This window comes from Tetranychus urticae, chromosome 1, assembly GCF_039701765.1.
Source record: "Tetranychus urticae isolate SD_2017Ah chromosome 1, NJAU_TeUrti_SD_1.0, whole genome shotgun sequence".
NCBI classification, from domain to species: Eukaryota; Metazoa; Arthropoda; class Arachnida; order Trombidiformes; family Tetranychidae; genus Tetranychus; species Tetranychus urticae.
The window spans coordinates 14,656,188-14,673,780 of NC_142958.1; the positions used below are offsets into that span (position 1 = coordinate 14,656,188).

Below are 17,593 nucleotides of genomic sequence, written 5' to 3' on the forward strand. Positions count from 1 at the left end.
TCATTTCCGCCACTTCTCATAAATTCCCGTTTCGCACCTTCAGTCGTAAACTTCAGTCATTCATCCAAACTCACCCAATAGACAGGGAAAGTATTCTCAGTGTAAACCCAAAAAACCTCAGCTATCAATCTTTATAACCAAAATATTTTACTTGTTTTAAAGTAAACAAATATTGAATAAAACCCCACATGTATAGTGGCAAAGGAATTATACATTCGATGCCCAATTCATAAATTGAATCTATTCATTAACCAAAACTATGCATCGACTTTTTTCGAAGTTAAGTTTCGTTTTTTGTTAAATCTAATAAAAAATATTCAATTCGTTACTGACGCTCCGATTTTGGCGAGCGATCGTCTGACCTAGTTAGTTTATAGAGAAAGGATAAATCAACTTCACTAATTATCCGATTGCTGGCTTGCAGAAGGCCAATATATACACCTTATTCGACATACAATATTTTATCGTTCAAGTTTCTCATAGTTTTTAAAGAGATTATGTAATAATGGAATAAACCATCATGTTCAAGTTTATAACAATGGAGGATGTGTAAAGCTATAAAACATCAAAAGTGTAAATTGATTATTTATTAATATTTCCGTAATCAACTCATTAATAGATACATCATCAGCAATATTCTCACAATCTAACTTTGAATCAGTTTCAACAATAAATTTAGGTAGTCAAAGGTTTATCTAATCGGTTGGATCTTTCACAGCTTCCGAGTTAATTAATAATTAACCATTTAAAACTGAAAATATATTTCTGCTTTGATTTTTTATCTTAACTCAGGTTAATAAGCCAATAATTGCCGTATCTAAAAATGTTTGAAACTAACAATTTGAATATTACATGACATAGATTATGTTTACCGATTATGAAAAATATCAATTTTTGCAAATTTTTAGGCTAGGAAAAGGCTTGATAAGACTAACATTGTTAGCTCAAAGCGCGTTTAATGATTGGATCAATAAAAGCACAATAATCCCGAGACAATTTATAAAACAAGATGATCATAAACTGCTGTTTAAACTGAGTTAGTCTTGTTAAGCCAAGCAGTCAAACTCTTTATTTTATCGAGGACTTCCATTTTTGGTTAACTTTGATTGAGATACAATGTATTCAAAATGGTTTATTACACAGGCTTTTGAATGCAAATTACATCTGACCAAGGTGACCAAGTTGACCTCGTTTAAAGCAAATTATTCAATGAAAGATGAATTGATGTTTGAATACATGAGATTTTATTGTTAAGGTTGCACCGGTTTCGTGTAGCATCTTTGTATCTATCGAGCATGAGAAAAGGAAAAAGATAATTTGCTCGATTTATTTGGTGAATGCCAATAAGCAAACCAATGCTAAATCAAGTTTAAGATAAAGAAAAAGTAATTAATTGGAATCAAAAATGAGACGAAATAACCTGAAGATTTGGTTGCTTTAGAGGTTAACCAGGATCAGTGAGCTTCAAGGTACTTGCATAATGGGTTGAACATGATGATGAAAGGAAGGCTTTTCATTGAGAATGACATTGAGGCCAGACTGGCAAATCCGGAAAGTAAGATCATGATGATGGTTATTATGATGGTTATGATGGAGAAGATAAATAATCAGAAGAAGAAGGAGTAAGTAACTTTTTTTGTTTCTGTCTTTTAATCCTTACATGATGCTTCCTGGTTGAATAACTGGAAAAGAACGCCTTTTCTGCTTTCGCTAACTTTCTGATCAACTTCGAGTTTCAAGAATTAATTAAACTTTTATCAAGACCAAAAGAGAAAGTTAAGGTCAAACATTCAATTATTATAGTTTAATAGTATAAATAAAAATATTAATTTACGGTTAACATTGAACATACGATCGCAAAAATGGTTACTTTGAATCAGCTGTTGCATCAAAGGGTCAAAGATGGAGTTCACCGTTTTTCGTTTGTATCTCATTTATGTGGTGTTTTAGTGCTCATTTTTTTTCAATTAACCATCAATTAATTGTTTCAAGTAAGTAAAGAACGTGTTGACACCGTGATTTGAATTGATTATGATTAAAGACAAAGGAAATTAACTCTTCTCAACTTTCCAAACACTCCACAGGCTCGACGCTTGGATGGTGTAATCAACCAACAAGAACAAAATTGGAGCAGTTAGTGTGCTGATTGTTTTAAAAGATCGTCAATGAATTTATAATTACTAGGTAAATTTAACAAAGTACTCAATATATAAATTAATTAACTGTATCCATGTAGCATGATAACTAGTTTCAAGTTTCTCACAGCCCCAAGAGTCAAGAGACAAGTGGATTATGAGCGAGAACCAGAAGAATCACTTTTCAATATGATAATTGAATAGGACCAGATGATGTGGAAAGACCTGCCATTTACTATCAATTTGAGGTCATCTACCGATCTATGGACAATAACTTCTCGCTTTGGTTTGCTGGTTTTGTTAATTTGGTTCATCGTCACCTGTTTATTGCTGATGTTTGTTTACTAATTTCAAAGAATGACAGTGTTCAGAGCAAACACAATTCTTGGCCAATTATTAACTTCAAATATGCCCTGAAATATAAGAAAATATGAGGTCATTCAAGATCACATCATGTTATATTAATAGTGCAAATTTAAAGATCATAATTGGCCAAAGAATAGTATTTGTAATTGTTGTGATTCTTGGTATATTGAGATGCAAAGCCTTGAGGTCGTTAACTAAGAGAGCTGTTCAATCAAAAATTGTTAATGTGCATCAATCATCGCTGTAGGACAAAAACGAGGTTCTTTAGCTGTTACCAGTACTCGAAACTAAAGCTTTATCGGAAAATCAAATTTTGTACGGCAACTGTTAATTTTATTTCCCAAAGTAATTTCATTTGACTTTAATTGGAAGTTGCATAAAAATTTTTATTTTGACATTGGTTTTTTCAATGTAACTCGGAGGATTTATTTTCTGGTTGTCATTCTGGATTTGAAACTATTTCAATGAGAACTTACGAAATGATTGACAAAATCGTAATTTTAATTCTACTTAGTAACCAGAATTTACGATCATGATTGTAGTTTTTCTTGTATCCTGAAAATTCAGTGTAAATTTAATATTTTCACAATTTTCTTGTTGCTATTGTCATTACTTTTCATGATCCTCTTTTTCATGAAAGCAACAATCTTTTCTTTTGACTCGCCATTGTCAGATGAAAAGATACATTACAGTCAAAGTATTTTTCCTTTTATACTGATGAATGAATAGTTAAAGGAACTTACGATGAAAATTCAGCTTGCATTGTAAAAGATGGTGAAACAAATAGCGTAATTTGTTGTCAAAAAAGGTAAAAAATCATAAGAAAAGTGTACCTTTTTGAAGAGGAGAACAATAGTTTCTCTTTTATCTGCTTTCTCTCATTTCTCATTCCATTTATTTATTGTATAGCCTGGTAATCAACAATTATGGTATCTGTGAAAATGAGTAAACAAGATAAAGGCAATAATAGCACGTTAAATTTTCCAAGATAATCAGTCGAAGGTACATTCAATCCAAGAAATGGATGATGACAAGATAAGGTTTCCAAAATGGACCCCATAAATTGATTAAATGGCAAAGTTAAAGATGTTAATGGCAGAGATGACGATGAACCAGGGAAAACCAGGAAAGTTACAAAGAAAAATCATATAGAAAGAAAGTAAAAAGAAAGAAGAAAACAAAAACCCGATTTACATGGTTAGAAACAAGTTTCTTGTTGTCCAAATTAAGAGTCTGGTAATCAGTTAAAACCGGAAAAAGGGAAACGCTGACGTCCACAATTAGTATTTTTTTAAATGTTAAGGAACCTCAACTGTTAACAACAAACATTGGTTATTTTTCATGTTGTTTTTTTGTGTCTTTATACTGATTTGAATTTAATCACTTGATCAGGACTGGTTAAACTCTAGCCCTAAGCCTTTACAGGCTCAGTAGTCAATGGTTATCCACCGTCATTGGCAATATATTGGGAATCCAATTAATGTCAGCTATACCTTGAAAGATGTACAATACCAGAATAATTATACTTACCTTGCACTTTACTTATTGACTGTAACATTTTATAATAATCATTATCACTATCGATTAAATAACAATTGATTAAAGGATCAAGACAACAATAATAAATGGCAATAGACTTATTCAATGATAACAGATGGCGTTGCTTAAAAAAGCTGTTGTTTTCAATTTGGTTTTGCATTTGTAAACAAGATTGCTGTTCTCAGCTTGATTTGATTTAATTTTTCATCTTCTTTAATTGCTTTTATTATTTTATCATTGTAATTATCAGCGTAATCTGTAAATTTCTGTGTGCTTACTAGACCTACAGTTGTAAATTTGACAACTATTAGCTTCAATCTTTTATTTTTTGATTTTGTTTTGGATTCTCTTCAATTACGTTTCACCTCTTTTGTCTGCATTTTGGTGATGATGTTACTGTCCTGTTAAACATTTGCTACTTTCATCTGGACCATTAACCTTTTGCAACCAATTTTGATCATTAACAACGTAAGCTGTTCTTGTTAAACATTTATTCAAAAATCTAATCATTTAATTATTATTTATTGAGAGAAACTGTTCACGAGTTAGTCAGGTTAACCCTTGTGATGTTTTCATTCTCCTTGGCCTTGTGATTCAACTCTTTCTTTTTTATATTATCTTTTTTATTGGTCCTTTCTTTTTCTTTCACTCTTGTTCGTCGATAATATTTTTTAAACATAATCACTGTTGATTTGAGTAAATTTAAATGCCGCCTACATATAATTGACGTTGATTAGTGACGTTTATATTATAACAGTTATAGTCTCTGTGTCATTATATTCCTAATGGATTGTTTAATTGTGAATTTAGTGAGAGTTTAAATTTACATTTGTACATCATAAGTAAATTACCCAACTTGTTTTGTATATTGTGCTTCAAGGACAATTTTCCAATTTAAAGGTTATCCCATAGCTTTTACCTTACATTTTGAAACACAAAATTCTCACTTTCTCTTTTAATTATCACCATCACTTTGCTATCAATAACATTACCATCATTACCTTTTCTTTGTCTCCTCATCACCCGCTTCATCCTTAATCTTAATCCCTCCTTCTTGACCTTAACAGTGACTCTTATCATGAAATGAAACCAATTGAAAGGGAGACAAAAAGAGTTAACCAGCTCAATCCTCTCTTCTAGCCTCAAGTTATTTAATTGATGTGTGTTGTTTGATATAATATATTATTTTATGCATAACATTTGTGTTATGATGATGATAAGCTTTAATTTTTAGTATAAACCGTGAAAATGAAAAGAAACAAAAAGTGAAAGTGAGACGTTGAGGGTCATTTCCGGGTGTCCTTACTATTAACATTGAACCATTTGGCCTGTTTTCACTTAAGGCAATCCACCTTCAAAGTTTTCAATCTGAAAACGACTCATTTTTGAATGTAAAATTGAATGAGAGAGAATGAAAAATTATTACGTAGAGTGAGTCTTTTTATTGTGAGTGTCTAACCCAGAAATTAAAGGAGCTCAAAGTCCAGCTAGACCAGTATGTTGATGGTAGTTTAATAGTTGATCAATTGTTGATTCCTCCTTAGTGGACACATCAAAGTGCAAGTGTTTTATCATTTATTAAGAAAAAAAAGCTTTTCTTTCATTTAGTGTAAACAATCCTTAAATCCTTACCCCTCTTTATCTTCAATCACCAACAAAAACATTCTTTTCAGTTTCAAATTTTTTTCTATCATTCATTCAGTTCTACCCTTTTACTTGTATTCATTGCATGTCGATCAACTGTTGATACAACATTTCACCCATTCCTTGTTCACGTTCCTGTTTGTTTTATAAGCTTTCAACACGAAAAACTACTTTGCTTATGCTATTTTGTATCATCAGCTTTTCCATTTCACTTTGTGAATTGTCAACAATCCAATAAAATCTTGAGACTCTTTTGTTTATTTTAAAGTTTTTTTATAATTATTATTCAGTGTGTTATCAACAGTTTATTCATTGTCAAAGTAAAATAATCACAAACAAAAATGGTTGCTTCTTTTCAGAAATCTTCAATCAATACTCTTGGAAGCCATCGTCAGCGATCTATCATAAACAATAACAATTGTGGTAGTACAACAACCACAACAGTTGAAGAGATTTCCAGTGACGAATGGTTTCAATCATCTAAAACAGCCACTCTTAAATCAACTGATACCAAGCTAGCCAAAGAATCTGCTGATTTACTTCCCAATTCTGGTGATCTTTTCCCCTGGGATTGTTACGAACCTAGTGAACCTAAAAACATGGATTCAGCATACGAACAGCTTTGCCAACTCCACTGTCGAGCCACTAAAGCTGCAGCTCATCAAGTTGAAGATTTGGTGAGACGAGCGTATGAGAAGAGAGATTCAGCCGAAGCCTATGTTCGGCAAACTATTCAAGATGCCTGGAATGTCTGTCATTTCCATCATCTTCCCAAATGGCTTCAAGATAATGATTATTTACACACTGGTCATCGACCACCTCTACAATCATTCAAGGCCTGTTTCTGGTCCGTTTTCCGAAAACACACTGAAACTGGTAACATTTGGACACACGGAATTGGATTTTTGATTTTCCTTGTTCTTTCCTTGTATAAATTGACTGTTGCTTCCCATCCTTGGTCTCTCATGGATAAAGCCATTTTCGGCGCTTTCTTTCTTGGTGCTGTCCTTTGCCTTGGATTCTCTACATTTTATCATACAGTTTCTTGTCATTCACCTCAAGTTGGCAGATTTTTCAGCAAGTACGTGATCTTTTTTTATCTGATGCATTTATTTTCCTTCCTTGGGTGGTGTATATTTTTACCTGTCATTTTCATTTCCTTTACTCTCTCTATTCATCAGACCAAACCAAACCAATCCGTTGATTTATTATCATACAATTTTCACCTTTAAAAAATTTTAATGGATTACCTCTAATCACTTGTTCTAATTTTTGCTTTCTCTCCATTTTAGGCTGGATTACTGTGGAATCGCTTTACTCATCACTGGATCCATTATTCCGTGGCTCTATTACGCATTTTATTGTGATTATTATCCGAAAGTTATGTATACAGTGTTAACCACAACTCTTTGTGTTATTGTTATTATCCTCTCGCTGTGGGATAAATTCAGTGAACCCAGCTACCGACCTGTTCGTGCAACTGTTTTTGTACTCTTTGGTCTGTCTGGAGTTTTTCCTGGTGGCCATTGGTTAATCTCACATAACTGGTTTTCCGATGTTAGTCTCCGTGCTTCCTTCATTTGCCTTATTATCATGGCAGTCCTTTATCTGAGCGGCGCTCTCCTCTATGCCTGTCGTATACCTGAACGATTTTTCCCTGGTAAATGTGATTATTGGTTCCACAGTCATCAAATTTTCCATATTCTTGTTATCGCTGCTGCCATGGTTCACTATCGTGGTATCTCAGAACTTGCTCTTCACCGCCTTAGTAACACACAAACTTGCGACGCACGTTAATCCACAAAATCTATGTTTTTCACCCTTAACTTAACCTCTAACCCATTCCTTATCCGGGTCAATGAAATCGCATTACATACTTATACTTAGCAGCTATACAAGTTAAAAATTATCTCACTCATCAATCCATTATTAAGATCATTTCTCACAACATTTTCTCTACTTTTAGTTCAAATGTGTAATCGCTGCTAACATATTTGTATGTGACCGTTTTCATCACTCATTTTCCCCTCTTTTTCGTCTTCTCACCCTTTTAAAATCTTATTTACTTTAATGTCAAGAATAAGTTCTGAGAGCCAAATTTTCTTGGGCTTCTGCAACCTTTTCTTTATCATTTAACCCTAAATCAATTTTTCTCTCTTTTATCTATCCTTTCTTTTTGCCTTCCTCTTCATCATCAAATCATCATCTCGCAGCAAGCAAATCATCAACAAGATCAACTTGAGGGTTAAATTCAACTTGAATTGAATTGCATAAAAAGCATAGAGCGGGCAATATAGCTTTTTTGTCAATACCTTACTTATGATTGTTGAGTTATTTAATTTTTTAGTGAAAAAGAAAACAAATTGCTACATAAATGCATTATTGTTAGATTGTACTATTATTATATTATTGATATTATAATTATATTATTACATTATAATGAAAAAACTCATTAGACTCAAAACTCTTTAAATGCACAAAAAGAACCCAAAACATTCATTTTATACTGAATCCTTTTGAGTCAAATTAATGGATTCTCAATGATTTATTTTACAAGAAGAGAAAAAAAATATGTAAATCACCAATTTATCTGAGTGAATAATACAAATTATCATATTTTTATGTTATTGAGATTTTTTTAAGATTCCAGATGATAATCATGGTGTGAATATCTTGGAAAACTTTGCTTATATTATCTGTATCCGTTGCTGTTGTCAAGTGATAGAAACATTCACGACCACGATTCTCACTGGCATCATAGCTAATGTAATCATTTGCTGTCTTGTCTCCTTCATCCAGAGATTTCTTGGTAATTGACACAAATTTGTCCTTAATAAAAGCTCGTGCCCGCCTGTAATCATAATCAGGTTCATCGGTTGAAATAGATTCACGGTAGCTTTCAAATTCTGGAAAATAGTCTTCTAATTTAATTCCTTTGTTGATTTTTTCTCGAAGAAGATCTTGCTTATTAAGAAACACTATAAATCCAGAGTCTCGGAGGAAACGGCTACTCCAAACCTCTTCAAAAAGGGTTAAGGCTTCCTTTAAGCGATTAGTTTGTCGGTCTTCACGTAATTTCTGATCAAACTCCGATGTGGCAACAATAAATAACACGGCAGTGATTCCATCGAACACTTGAATCCATTTCCTTCGTTCACCTCTTTGTCCACCAACATCAAACATCCTATCATTATAAAGGTGAGAGAAAAGCGGGAGAAAAAAGAATAGAGAAGATTGAAAGTTAGGTTATATTTAGAACCAGAATAACAAAAAACAGAGATAACATTAACAAATATAGAAGACATAATCTACTCTAACAATCAATAAGTAAATACGAATAGATTTGTTAACAAATCAAATAAAGTAGAGTATAAGAAAATTCAGGCTTCATGGGTCAGTAATTGAATGATCACATTGAAAGTGTTTGGAAAAGGTTGACAAAATTATTGATAAAAAATCAACTAAAAAAAGAGTTTGTTATCAATAACCGTTAAAGACACTTGTTACATTCAACCCTTGACTCATGAAGCCATCTGGTTGAATAGCGTACCAAAACAATTGGGTTCCCCCGCCATATTTAAGAGGAACTCTAACCTCAAACTCAATCTTCTGTATATCACTGGTTCTCCGGCGACATCTTAAAATATCTTGATCATCTGGAATGTAATCAGGAGATGAAATAATATCAATTTTATCTAGAAAGCTGATAAAATACGAAGGTAAGGGAAAAAAAGAAGGTAAAAAAACAAAAAAAAAGGGAAAAGAAAGTAAATAAACAAGAGGTGTAAAGGATGGCAAAAAGCGACAATTGTTGCTTTAAGAGTGACTTGAATCAACTAACTCATTGGTTTTCAATACTTTCCCATAATAATAAAAAGATAATCAATAAAGAGGTAAATTATAAGAAGAAGAAGAAGAAATTACAAGTGAAAATGATAATCTAGAGCACTTACTATTTAGCACTGTCAATAAGAGAATACTCGTTTGATCGTCTAAAACATTCCTGGATTCCATCATCAGCCCAAAGAGCTTTTATATGATTGTAAAATGGTTGATTGTAGACAAAATCATCATCAGGTAGTTCCATTAATTTAACATAATCAAAGCTTTCCTTATTCTCACTGTTAGACAGCTCAATTGGTGGGCTTAATTGCTCCATGGCTTCTGACATTTCCTAAAGAGTGAAGACAGAAGAAAGACAAAATAGAGTTGGCATATTTGTTTCTATAGACAACAACGTAAATACATTTAACATGCAACAAGGTTCATTTGTTGAAGTTTGATTAGCTACATTAATTACTCATTTCTATTATCTTAACAACTTACCTTCATGGCTTCTAAGAGATTTCTTCTAATCCATTGAGCTTTCTCTTTCCTCTCTTCATCGGTAAAACCTTCAATGTGAAGAATCTTCATTTGTTTTAAGATTGTTGTCTTGCCACTTTCACCAGCTCCTGGGTAGAATAATTGGAAAAATTGAAACAAAAAGAGATAAACATTGAGTTTGATAAACAATTAAGGAAACAAGTAAATTAAAAAACAGTATTTCAATAAGACAAAAATGAAGGTTCAGTTTACCTAGAAGAAGTAGCTTGATTGATTTGTTGTAACATTTCATCCAAGTTCCAATCAATTTGTCAATCTCTTTACTGGCTCGTCGATGTGGATCTTTTGAACGGAAACATTTCCAGGGAAGGGGCATAATTTGGTCCAGTCAATTAAAAACAATTAAAAACAAAGTATAAAATATTCAAGAAACAAACAACAATTTGATTTGCTCAGCAACGGCAACAATTGAAAAGGTAAAGTCAGTTGAAGTTTGGCGTCAGGCTAACTTGCCATAAAGCAGAAACAAAACAAAAGGTTCACAATTATGATTAAAAGTTGAAAAATAAATAAAATAGGAAAGTTAATTAACGGTGATCAAGTTGAAGATAAAGTTGATGATGGATGTTGAAGGTGATGATGAAAATAATGACTTAATAAAAGCAGAACCAAAGGCTGTGAGTGACTATTTAATCAGGTATGAATGTTGAACAATCTGACTGTTGATTCGTTTTGCCACTGATTTGCTTTGTTTGTCTTTTTTCACTCTACCGTCTTTACTTGCCACTGGAGGGTAAAAATGTTGATTAAGGCGACAAATATGAAGGGTAAAAGACGAGGAAGAAACTGAGAGTGGAAGGTATTGACGATGAAAAGGTCTGACACTCGATACGAAAAGAAGTAGAAGAAGAAAGGTGATAAAAGAAAGATGATTATTGTTTTACACTAATTATTCAGGATTAAAGGATCACTGGTTGGATAATGGAATGTGTTGAGAGGTGATTATACTTTACTTGAAACTCGTCGCCATTATAAGTACAATTGATCATCAGCAAGAATAATCTTATATTTTCATTATGTGACTCCTCCAATGCTGGTGTTCAGATAACATCACATAGAAACCAGGCCTTTTGTTTATCTTAAACGACATTCAAACTATGGTAATGACAAAAGCACTGAATCAAGGATGATTACAGTCAATTGAATGATCAGTCAATTAATTAACTCACAACTCAATTACAATTATCAATATTTGTAAACCAACAACAATCAACTAAGGTTAAAGCCTTATGATCTGATTTGTTTTCACTTGTTGTTTTTTTTGTTTCTTATTCAATGTATTTCAATTTCATCTTTTTTTCCTGATTCTTGTTTTTTTGTTTCTTACCTGTTATTATTATCATGAAAACAATTTCCAAGACATGTTAGCCTTTGATATTATTGCTAATATTATCATTTGCAGCATATCTTAAAAGCTTATTTTATTGACGAAATCAACCTCACTCTATGATTTAATTTACTTGGGATGAATGAGCACTAACGATTCATTGCGGACAAGGAAAGCAAACGCGATTTAATTGTTGATTAAATTTTAGTTAATGCTTTCCATCATCATCTCATCATCTCATAATAATCTATTTAATAATTGTAATTGTGGTTACATTAACAGTCATTTACAGTTTGAGTACAGCAACAATAATGGATACAATTCAATGGATTCAACAGTGAAGTTAATTCATCTAAGCGATGATCATTCAAACAATTTTCACTTGACAAGACGATTCAGTCTAAATTAATCATTTAAATAAGTTTAGTTGTGAGCAATTGAATCCATCAATACAATCAAATGCTCGCTTTAACTGATTTGTTTCGTTATTTGGATATAACGAGCCATGTAAATGTACTCGTCAGCTCAAATTATGGATTGAATTGCAAGTAACAAGAAAAAAAAATTGATTGAGATTTATATTAAAACAGAGAAAAGGTTATCAAAATAAATTGAATTAATTTGATTTTAAAACAGTGTCTAGTTCAATAAGATGAAGGTTTACATTTTAAAATGATTCAATGTTTTATACAATGAATGTCAAGAGTTAACATGTATTGCTCATCTCATGATGATTTATTGTTTAATTTACTCAAATCTTTCCGCTTACAAGTCATTCAAATCTGCTTGGAAACTTGGGTCAAGTCTGATGAGGAAAAAAATATACCAATGTCCATGAATCAATGATTTCCATCACAATTAAAGTTCAATTGTTTGTGCTTTCCAGTCGTTTGTTTACATCTTTCAGTTGTCCTTAAAAAAAAATGTATAAACAATGGTCCAAATTGTGTTTGTCATTAACTTTGATTGTCAATGTTTTTCATCTCTTTTGTGCTGCAAGTGAATCAAATGAAACTCTGCCGTCTACTCTTGATAAATTGTCTCACGATTATACCACAGTTTTTGTTGATTTACTGATTCGTAGTTTGGAATATAATCGAGGAAGTTATCTTTGTCATAATGATTTACTTCGATTAGCGCAAGATTTGCAAAAAAACGAGGCGAATGCAAAGAAAAGTAAGACTCAATCAACAGTTGAAACAAGACAACTAATTAAACCTTTTCCGCCTTTCTGTCAATTTGATTTAATCTATTTATACTTTTTTTACTTTCTTCTGCTTCTTGTTTTCAAAATTACGACTTCTACTCATAATGATGATGATTTGTCATTCATCTTGATCTGTCTCTTTCCAACCATCTTCAATGTCAGTGGTTGATTACTCTGGTCGTATTCCAGCTCAATCAAGTAAATCTTTCATTGATTTTGGATCTTACCAACAATGCATGAAACTCAGATCATCTACTTATTGCCTGATAACAGGAACATCAGAGGATAATCTTATTCAGTCCAATGAACGAACTGTTTGGCATGAAAAAAATTCAACAATCAATTACATGGTTGATCTCAGTCATCATCTCAACGTTTCACGAAAAGCTTCTCTCATGTTGGGTTTATGTCTTCCGTCAAATTGCTTTGGGTCAGATGTTGAAGATTTTTCATCATCATTGTTATCTTATACCAACTTAACGGTTCGTCTTGATAGGTGTGAAAAGCCGGTTTCAACTCCAATTAAATTGTCTCGTTATGAGACAATTGCTTTGGTTTACTTGGGTATTCTGGTGGTTTCACATTTAATGGGCCCATGTAGCTCAAGTGATAAACCTTTATCATCCTTTAATATTGCCTCAAGTTGGAAATCATTTGTATCACATTCAATTCGTAATCCAGAGGATCAAGTAAATTGTATTTATGGTCTCAAGACAATGTGTATGGCAGCATTGATTTTAGGGAATCTTCAATATTCAACTTCCATTCCATACAAATTTGATTTAAACAATAATATTGATGTTAAAAATAGTTATCCACTGATTGGTAATCCAACCAACAGTTATCTTCATTTGATAGACACTTTCTTTTTCATTTCTGGATTTTTGGCTCTACGTTCAGCTTATTCCAGGCTTCGAAGTATTAAACCTAAGAAGGTCATTTTTGTTCGCTGTTTTAAATTCTCATCCATGATAACGGTAACTTTAGCATTATATTTTGCCCTCTTCAATGGTTTCATTAAATCAAAAATAGCTGGACCACTTTGGGAATCATTTTATGGAGCCAGAGGTTTATTACCAGCTTGCAAGGACCATTGGTGGTCTGAGATTTTGATGATTGATATTTGGAGATTTAAATACAACCATTGTACAATCAGTTCATGGTATTTGGCCATCGATTTGCTCAGTTTTTCAAGCTCTCTCTACTTTGTTATTCCCTGGCTTGAAATGAAGTTTATCATGATTGTTTTGGTAATCCTTTCCTTTAGTACAGGTTTACTGGCGACAGGGTTTAGTTTGTACAAAATTAATTATCCATCAACCATTGTCTCTAATCAACTATTTACTCCTGGTTATTTTGATTATATCAATTTTTTCTTGACCAAACCATGGATCCATGGAGTTTGCTACATGATGGGAGTTCTCACTGCCTTTTATATGAGAAAACCAAGATCCAGATTATCCAAGGTGAGTAACCCATATTATAAGAAGAAGAAGAAAAAATCTGGAGATGATTCAATCTAAAAAATAGAAACAAATTTTGAAGATAATTTGATTCTCTTCCATTTTTATCTTTTCTTGTTCAGCTCAATCGGAAATTAGGCACTTTTCTATCCATTGGTTCATTTGTTTTGGTCCATTGGCTTGAATCTTCTTGGTCATCTCGATCAACTTCATCATCTTTCAATCGATTCTGGTTAATCTTCTATGGAATTGTTGTTCGCTTTTTTTGGTCTGCTGCTTTTGGATGGATGATTTATTTAATCAACAGTCAGAACCAATTTAAATGGATTAATCGTTTCCTTTCTCAACCCTTTTTCCGTTGCCTCTCTAAACTTAACATTTCACTGCTATTAACCAATTTCCTCGTTATTAGACTTCGTAATGCAACTCATCAGCTTCCTGTGAGCAGAACAATAATAGATTGGTTTATTTATTATCTCGTTCCCAATTTGATCCTCATTTATGGCTTGGCTCTGCTTTTGACGTTAATCGTTGAAATACCAGCAACTCGAGCAGCAATGAAATATATATCAATGCCTGAAAGAGGTAAGCCAAATTTGAATCCAAAATTAACCATAAAACCAATTTGTAATTAATTTGTTTTTCGTTTTGCTCTAAGGAGGGACTGGGCGCATATTAACTCGGCCACAAATCTATAGCGACATTAAAGTTGTTAACAACACAATAAGCCAAGAAGTTGCCAAAAATGGTCCATATCAAGTATCCTTTGATGGATCAACTATTCATTCTGTTAAATTTTGAAAAGATTTCCGTTGTAATAGAATAATAGAAAGTAACAAATACAGTAGTAACTAGGATTAAGTTAACAAAAAAGGGGTCAGACTTAGGTTAATTATTAGGTGTTGCCATCTCGATAATATTTAGTTTCAGACACTAAACAATAGGAAACTGGACAAAATTAAATTCAATCGTAGAGGTACTTTTATCCTTGTTAGATGGCGACTATGAAAAAAAATCTTCGATTTTGTTAACTTGAGTCTGACTACTGCTGTATAGTATTATAATAATCATTGTTATTGTAACAATAAAAAATATGATGATGATGATGATGACTATGATGATGATTAAGTTGATAACGATTAAAATGGTGATGATAAGAAACCGGTGAAACTAATGAATCTGGTTTCTTGGATGATTTATTGTCAATTTTTTACTAGTTAAATTACATTTCATTCTCTCAACGTAACATTTTAACAAGAACTTTAACTTTCAGTCCATAGAGTTAGCTTATAACAAAGGAGCACTCGTCATTTTTGTATATTTCTCCAATCGTCGTTTGTTCTCAATGGCCTTTAGAATCTCATGTTGTGTAAGTGTTTCACATCATTGTGACTTTAATCAATTTCGCTTTGCGATGCTTTTTGAAGCTAACTGCTTCTTTGTCAAAAATGTGGATCTATGCTGTATCTGAAAACGAAAAGAGCAAGAGCAAAAAAAATTGTTAACAAGCAGACGAATAAAATAGATCTACTCTCAGTAGATCTTGGGTTAGTAGAATATTACAAAGTTTTAAGTAAATCGATCGAAATTGCGAAGCTGTTAGACTTAATGAAAAACGGCTAATCAAAGGTAGGGCTGATATTTAACATACCTGTTGCACTGGCTCCCAACCATTTATCAATAAAATGATCTATAATTTGTTGATTTGAGGTATGAAGCACTTTGGAAGCAGAATAATCTAAGGGTCTATCTTCAGCAGAGGAGTTGCTGGAGTTATTAGCTTTAATGCTGTTTGAAGATGAGGAGCTAAAGCTCAAACTATTGCTGCTGCTACTTGTCGTAGTTGGTATAGGGTTTTCTGTGCTAATAATTAAATCATTACTATTCTCCCAGCTATTTCTATTCAAGGATTTATTTCTCGAATTAGATGATGGGGCGACGGAAGTTGTACCAGATCCACCACCGAGAGCATTCTCAATTACACGATTCATAGTATCAATGTCCAGGACGGGAGGGCCACTTGGATTGGGATGACCGGTTGTAGTTGTCATGGTGGTTGTAGTGGTCGTTTTTGTAGAGGCAGAAGGAACCGTAGATTTCGTAGAACCTAGCAATAGAAAAAAAAGATGTAAACAAAGGGAGAGCGTAAATAAGTGATAACGAAAGAGAGGGAACAAAAGGGGTAAAGAATGGGAACAAGAGAGAGAAAGAGAGAGTAGAGAAAGAGAGCATAAATTAATGGGAGAAAAAGTTAGAAGAAATACAAAACAAAAATCAATATACATGAAACAGAGATAAAAGATCTAATGAAAAATGTATAAGGAAAAATGAGATCATGAAGGCAGGAAAGAATTGGATGAAAAATATTTACTTTTGAACTCTCCATTTTCAAAGTCTTTTAAATATCGTTTTTTAGGCGGCTTAGGAGTAGAATTGGAGGAATTCGAAGATTGAGAACCGGTTCTGGGGCTTTCGAGGTTCACATTCTCACTAGTTTGACCAGACGGCGGAGCTATTGGAGCTGGTAGATTCGCAAGAGGTGGTGGTGATGGTGGCTTGAAAACGGGTGGAATCTTGAAATCTGTTTTGTACCACTTAAAATGGGGATTCGCTTTCATAAATGCTTCTTTATAACTTCTTGCAAGCTCAGTATATTTTCTTTTAGCCTCTCCATCTAAGGCTGCCCACCATTCTCCTAAAATTTTAGTTATACGTCTATTTTCTAGATGTGGATATTTTTGTTTAACTACACTTCTATGTCGCTTACAGAAAATTAGAAATGCATTCATAGGACGCTTCTGCGACAGAGATGCAGTTGAAGGTAGCTGTGGTGGGGATGCTGCAGTAGTAGGAATTGTTGGAGTCACTAATGAAGGCTGTGATGAGACTGTGCTTGTTGAAAGAGTGGTCGTCGAGTTTGATGAGTCCGATGTGGATGAAGAGATGAGAGATGAGGAAAATGAGGATGATGATGAAGTAGATGATGGCTGTGGTACGGACGATGAAGATGAAGAAGATAACGATGTTGAGATTAATGTAGCTGAAGATGTAGTCAGATTTGGTGAAGAGAAACACTGAGAAAGAGAAGAAAGAGAAGGTAGAAAGATGAAAGAGGGAACAATTTAAGAGCCCATTTTTCTCAGGATTTTAACTTGAACCATATTATTTTATTAATTTTATCGTATTCCTTACCTTGTCTTCGTCCTTAGAAGACATAATTAAAATAACATTTTAAGTTAAATTAACGACTAAATATCAATAATTAAACAAACCAACAAAATACAGGACAGAGATTTACAATTTTTTCAGTTTTCTTTCACTTGTACGAGCAAGGGAACATCATTGAATAACAAACTGTAAATTTCACCTACATAAACTATGTGTCAATTGTAATTGAAGATCTAATTGATAATTTACAATTGCAATGAACTATTCTGTTCTAAGATTATTCCATATAAAATATTATCCACTCATAATTTATCAAGTTTCCATAATTTAATAAAAAATTATTCACCCAATATTACCA

General features: G+C 32.8%; 4 protein-coding genes and 3 long non-coding RNA genes across 11 annotated transcripts; 3 read left to right on the forward strand and 4 right to left on the reverse strand.

Moving 5' to 3' along the window:
* Positions 1 to 1,221: 1,221 nt before the first annotated feature.
* LOC112539459 (uncharacterized) lies at positions 1,222 to 1,542 on the reverse strand. The gene is made up of 2 exons (XR_003083327.2): positions 1,421 to 1,542; positions 1,222 to 1,286 (listed from the first exon to the last, which is right to left on the reverse strand). It is a non-coding gene; the product is annotated as an uncharacterized LOC112539459 (long non-coding RNA).
* On the forward strand, positions 1,484 to 2,898 carry LOC112539458 (uncharacterized). 4 transcript variants are annotated; one of them, XR_016201097.1, is made up of 4 exons: positions 1,484 to 1,622; positions 1,881 to 1,991; positions 2,085 to 2,184; positions 2,237 to 2,375. It is a non-coding gene; the product is annotated as an uncharacterized LOC112539458 (long non-coding RNA). The 4 variants fall into 4 exon arrangements; XR_016201096.1 differs by lacking the exon at positions 1,484 to 1,622 and having other exon boundaries at positions 1,661 to 1,991; positions 2,237 to 2,898; XR_016201098.1 differs by lacking the exon at positions 1,484 to 1,622 and having other exon boundaries at positions 1,661 to 1,991; positions 2,256 to 2,390.
* LOC149094635 (uncharacterized) lies at positions 1,777 to 4,082 on the reverse strand. The gene is made up of 2 exons (XR_016201100.1): positions 3,508 to 4,082; positions 1,777 to 3,434 (listed from the first exon to the last, which is right to left on the reverse strand). It is a non-coding gene; the product is annotated as an uncharacterized LOC149094635 (long non-coding RNA).
* A 111-nt stretch (positions 4,083 to 4,193) lies between these two features.
* Positions 4,194 to 8,541, forward strand: LOC107367683 (adiponectin receptor protein). 2 transcript variants are annotated; one of them, XM_015935422.3, is made up of 3 exons: positions 4,194 to 4,940; positions 6,044 to 6,765; positions 6,977 to 8,541. In XM_015935422.3, the coding sequence occupies exons 2-3, from the start codon at positions 6,284 to 6,286 to the stop codon at positions 7,479 to 7,481; spliced, it is 987 nt and encodes a 328-aa protein (XP_015790908.1). In that variant the 5' UTR covers positions 4,194 to 4,940; positions 6,044 to 6,283; the 3' UTR covers positions 7,482 to 8,541. The 2 variants fall into 2 exon arrangements, with proteins under 2 accessions (XP_015790908.1, XP_015790907.1); XM_015935421.3 differs by having other exon boundaries at positions 4,194 to 4,508.
* Positions 7,211 to 11,395, reverse strand: LOC107367682 (guanine nucleotide-binding protein G(s) subunit alpha). The gene is made up of 5 exons (XM_015935420.3): positions 10,263 to 11,395; positions 10,011 to 10,138; positions 9,638 to 9,858; positions 9,235 to 9,387; positions 7,211 to 8,868 (listed from the first exon to the last, which is right to left on the reverse strand). Exons 1-5 carry the CDS (start codon positions 10,384 to 10,386, stop codon positions 8,304 to 8,306), a joined length of 1,191 nt encoding a protein of 396 aa, XP_015790906.2. The 5' UTR covers positions 10,387 to 11,395; the 3' UTR covers positions 7,211 to 8,303.
* A 144-nt stretch (positions 11,396 to 11,539) lies between these two features.
* LOC107367746 (nose resistant to fluoxetine protein 6-like) lies at positions 11,540 to 15,176 on the forward strand. The gene is made up of 4 exons (XM_015935501.3): positions 11,540 to 12,573; positions 12,767 to 14,070; positions 14,190 to 14,652; positions 14,726 to 15,176. The coding sequence occupies exons 1-4, from the start codon at positions 12,321 to 12,323 to the stop codon at positions 14,866 to 14,868; spliced, it is 2,163 nt and encodes a 720-aa protein (XP_015790987.2). The 5' UTR covers positions 11,540 to 12,320; the 3' UTR covers positions 14,869 to 15,176.
* A 69-nt stretch (positions 15,177 to 15,245) lies between these two features.
* Positions 15,246 to 17,370, reverse strand: LOC107367747 (uncharacterized). The gene is made up of 4 exons (XM_015935502.3): positions 17,260 to 17,370; positions 16,439 to 17,141; positions 15,719 to 16,174; positions 15,246 to 15,534 (listed from the first exon to the last, which is right to left on the reverse strand). The coding sequence occupies exons 1-4, from the start codon at positions 17,281 to 17,283 to the stop codon at positions 15,524 to 15,526; spliced, it is 1,194 nt and encodes a 397-aa protein (XP_015790988.1). The 5' UTR covers positions 17,284 to 17,370; the 3' UTR covers positions 15,246 to 15,523.
* Between the last annotated feature and the right edge of the window lie 223 nt (positions 17,371 to 17,593).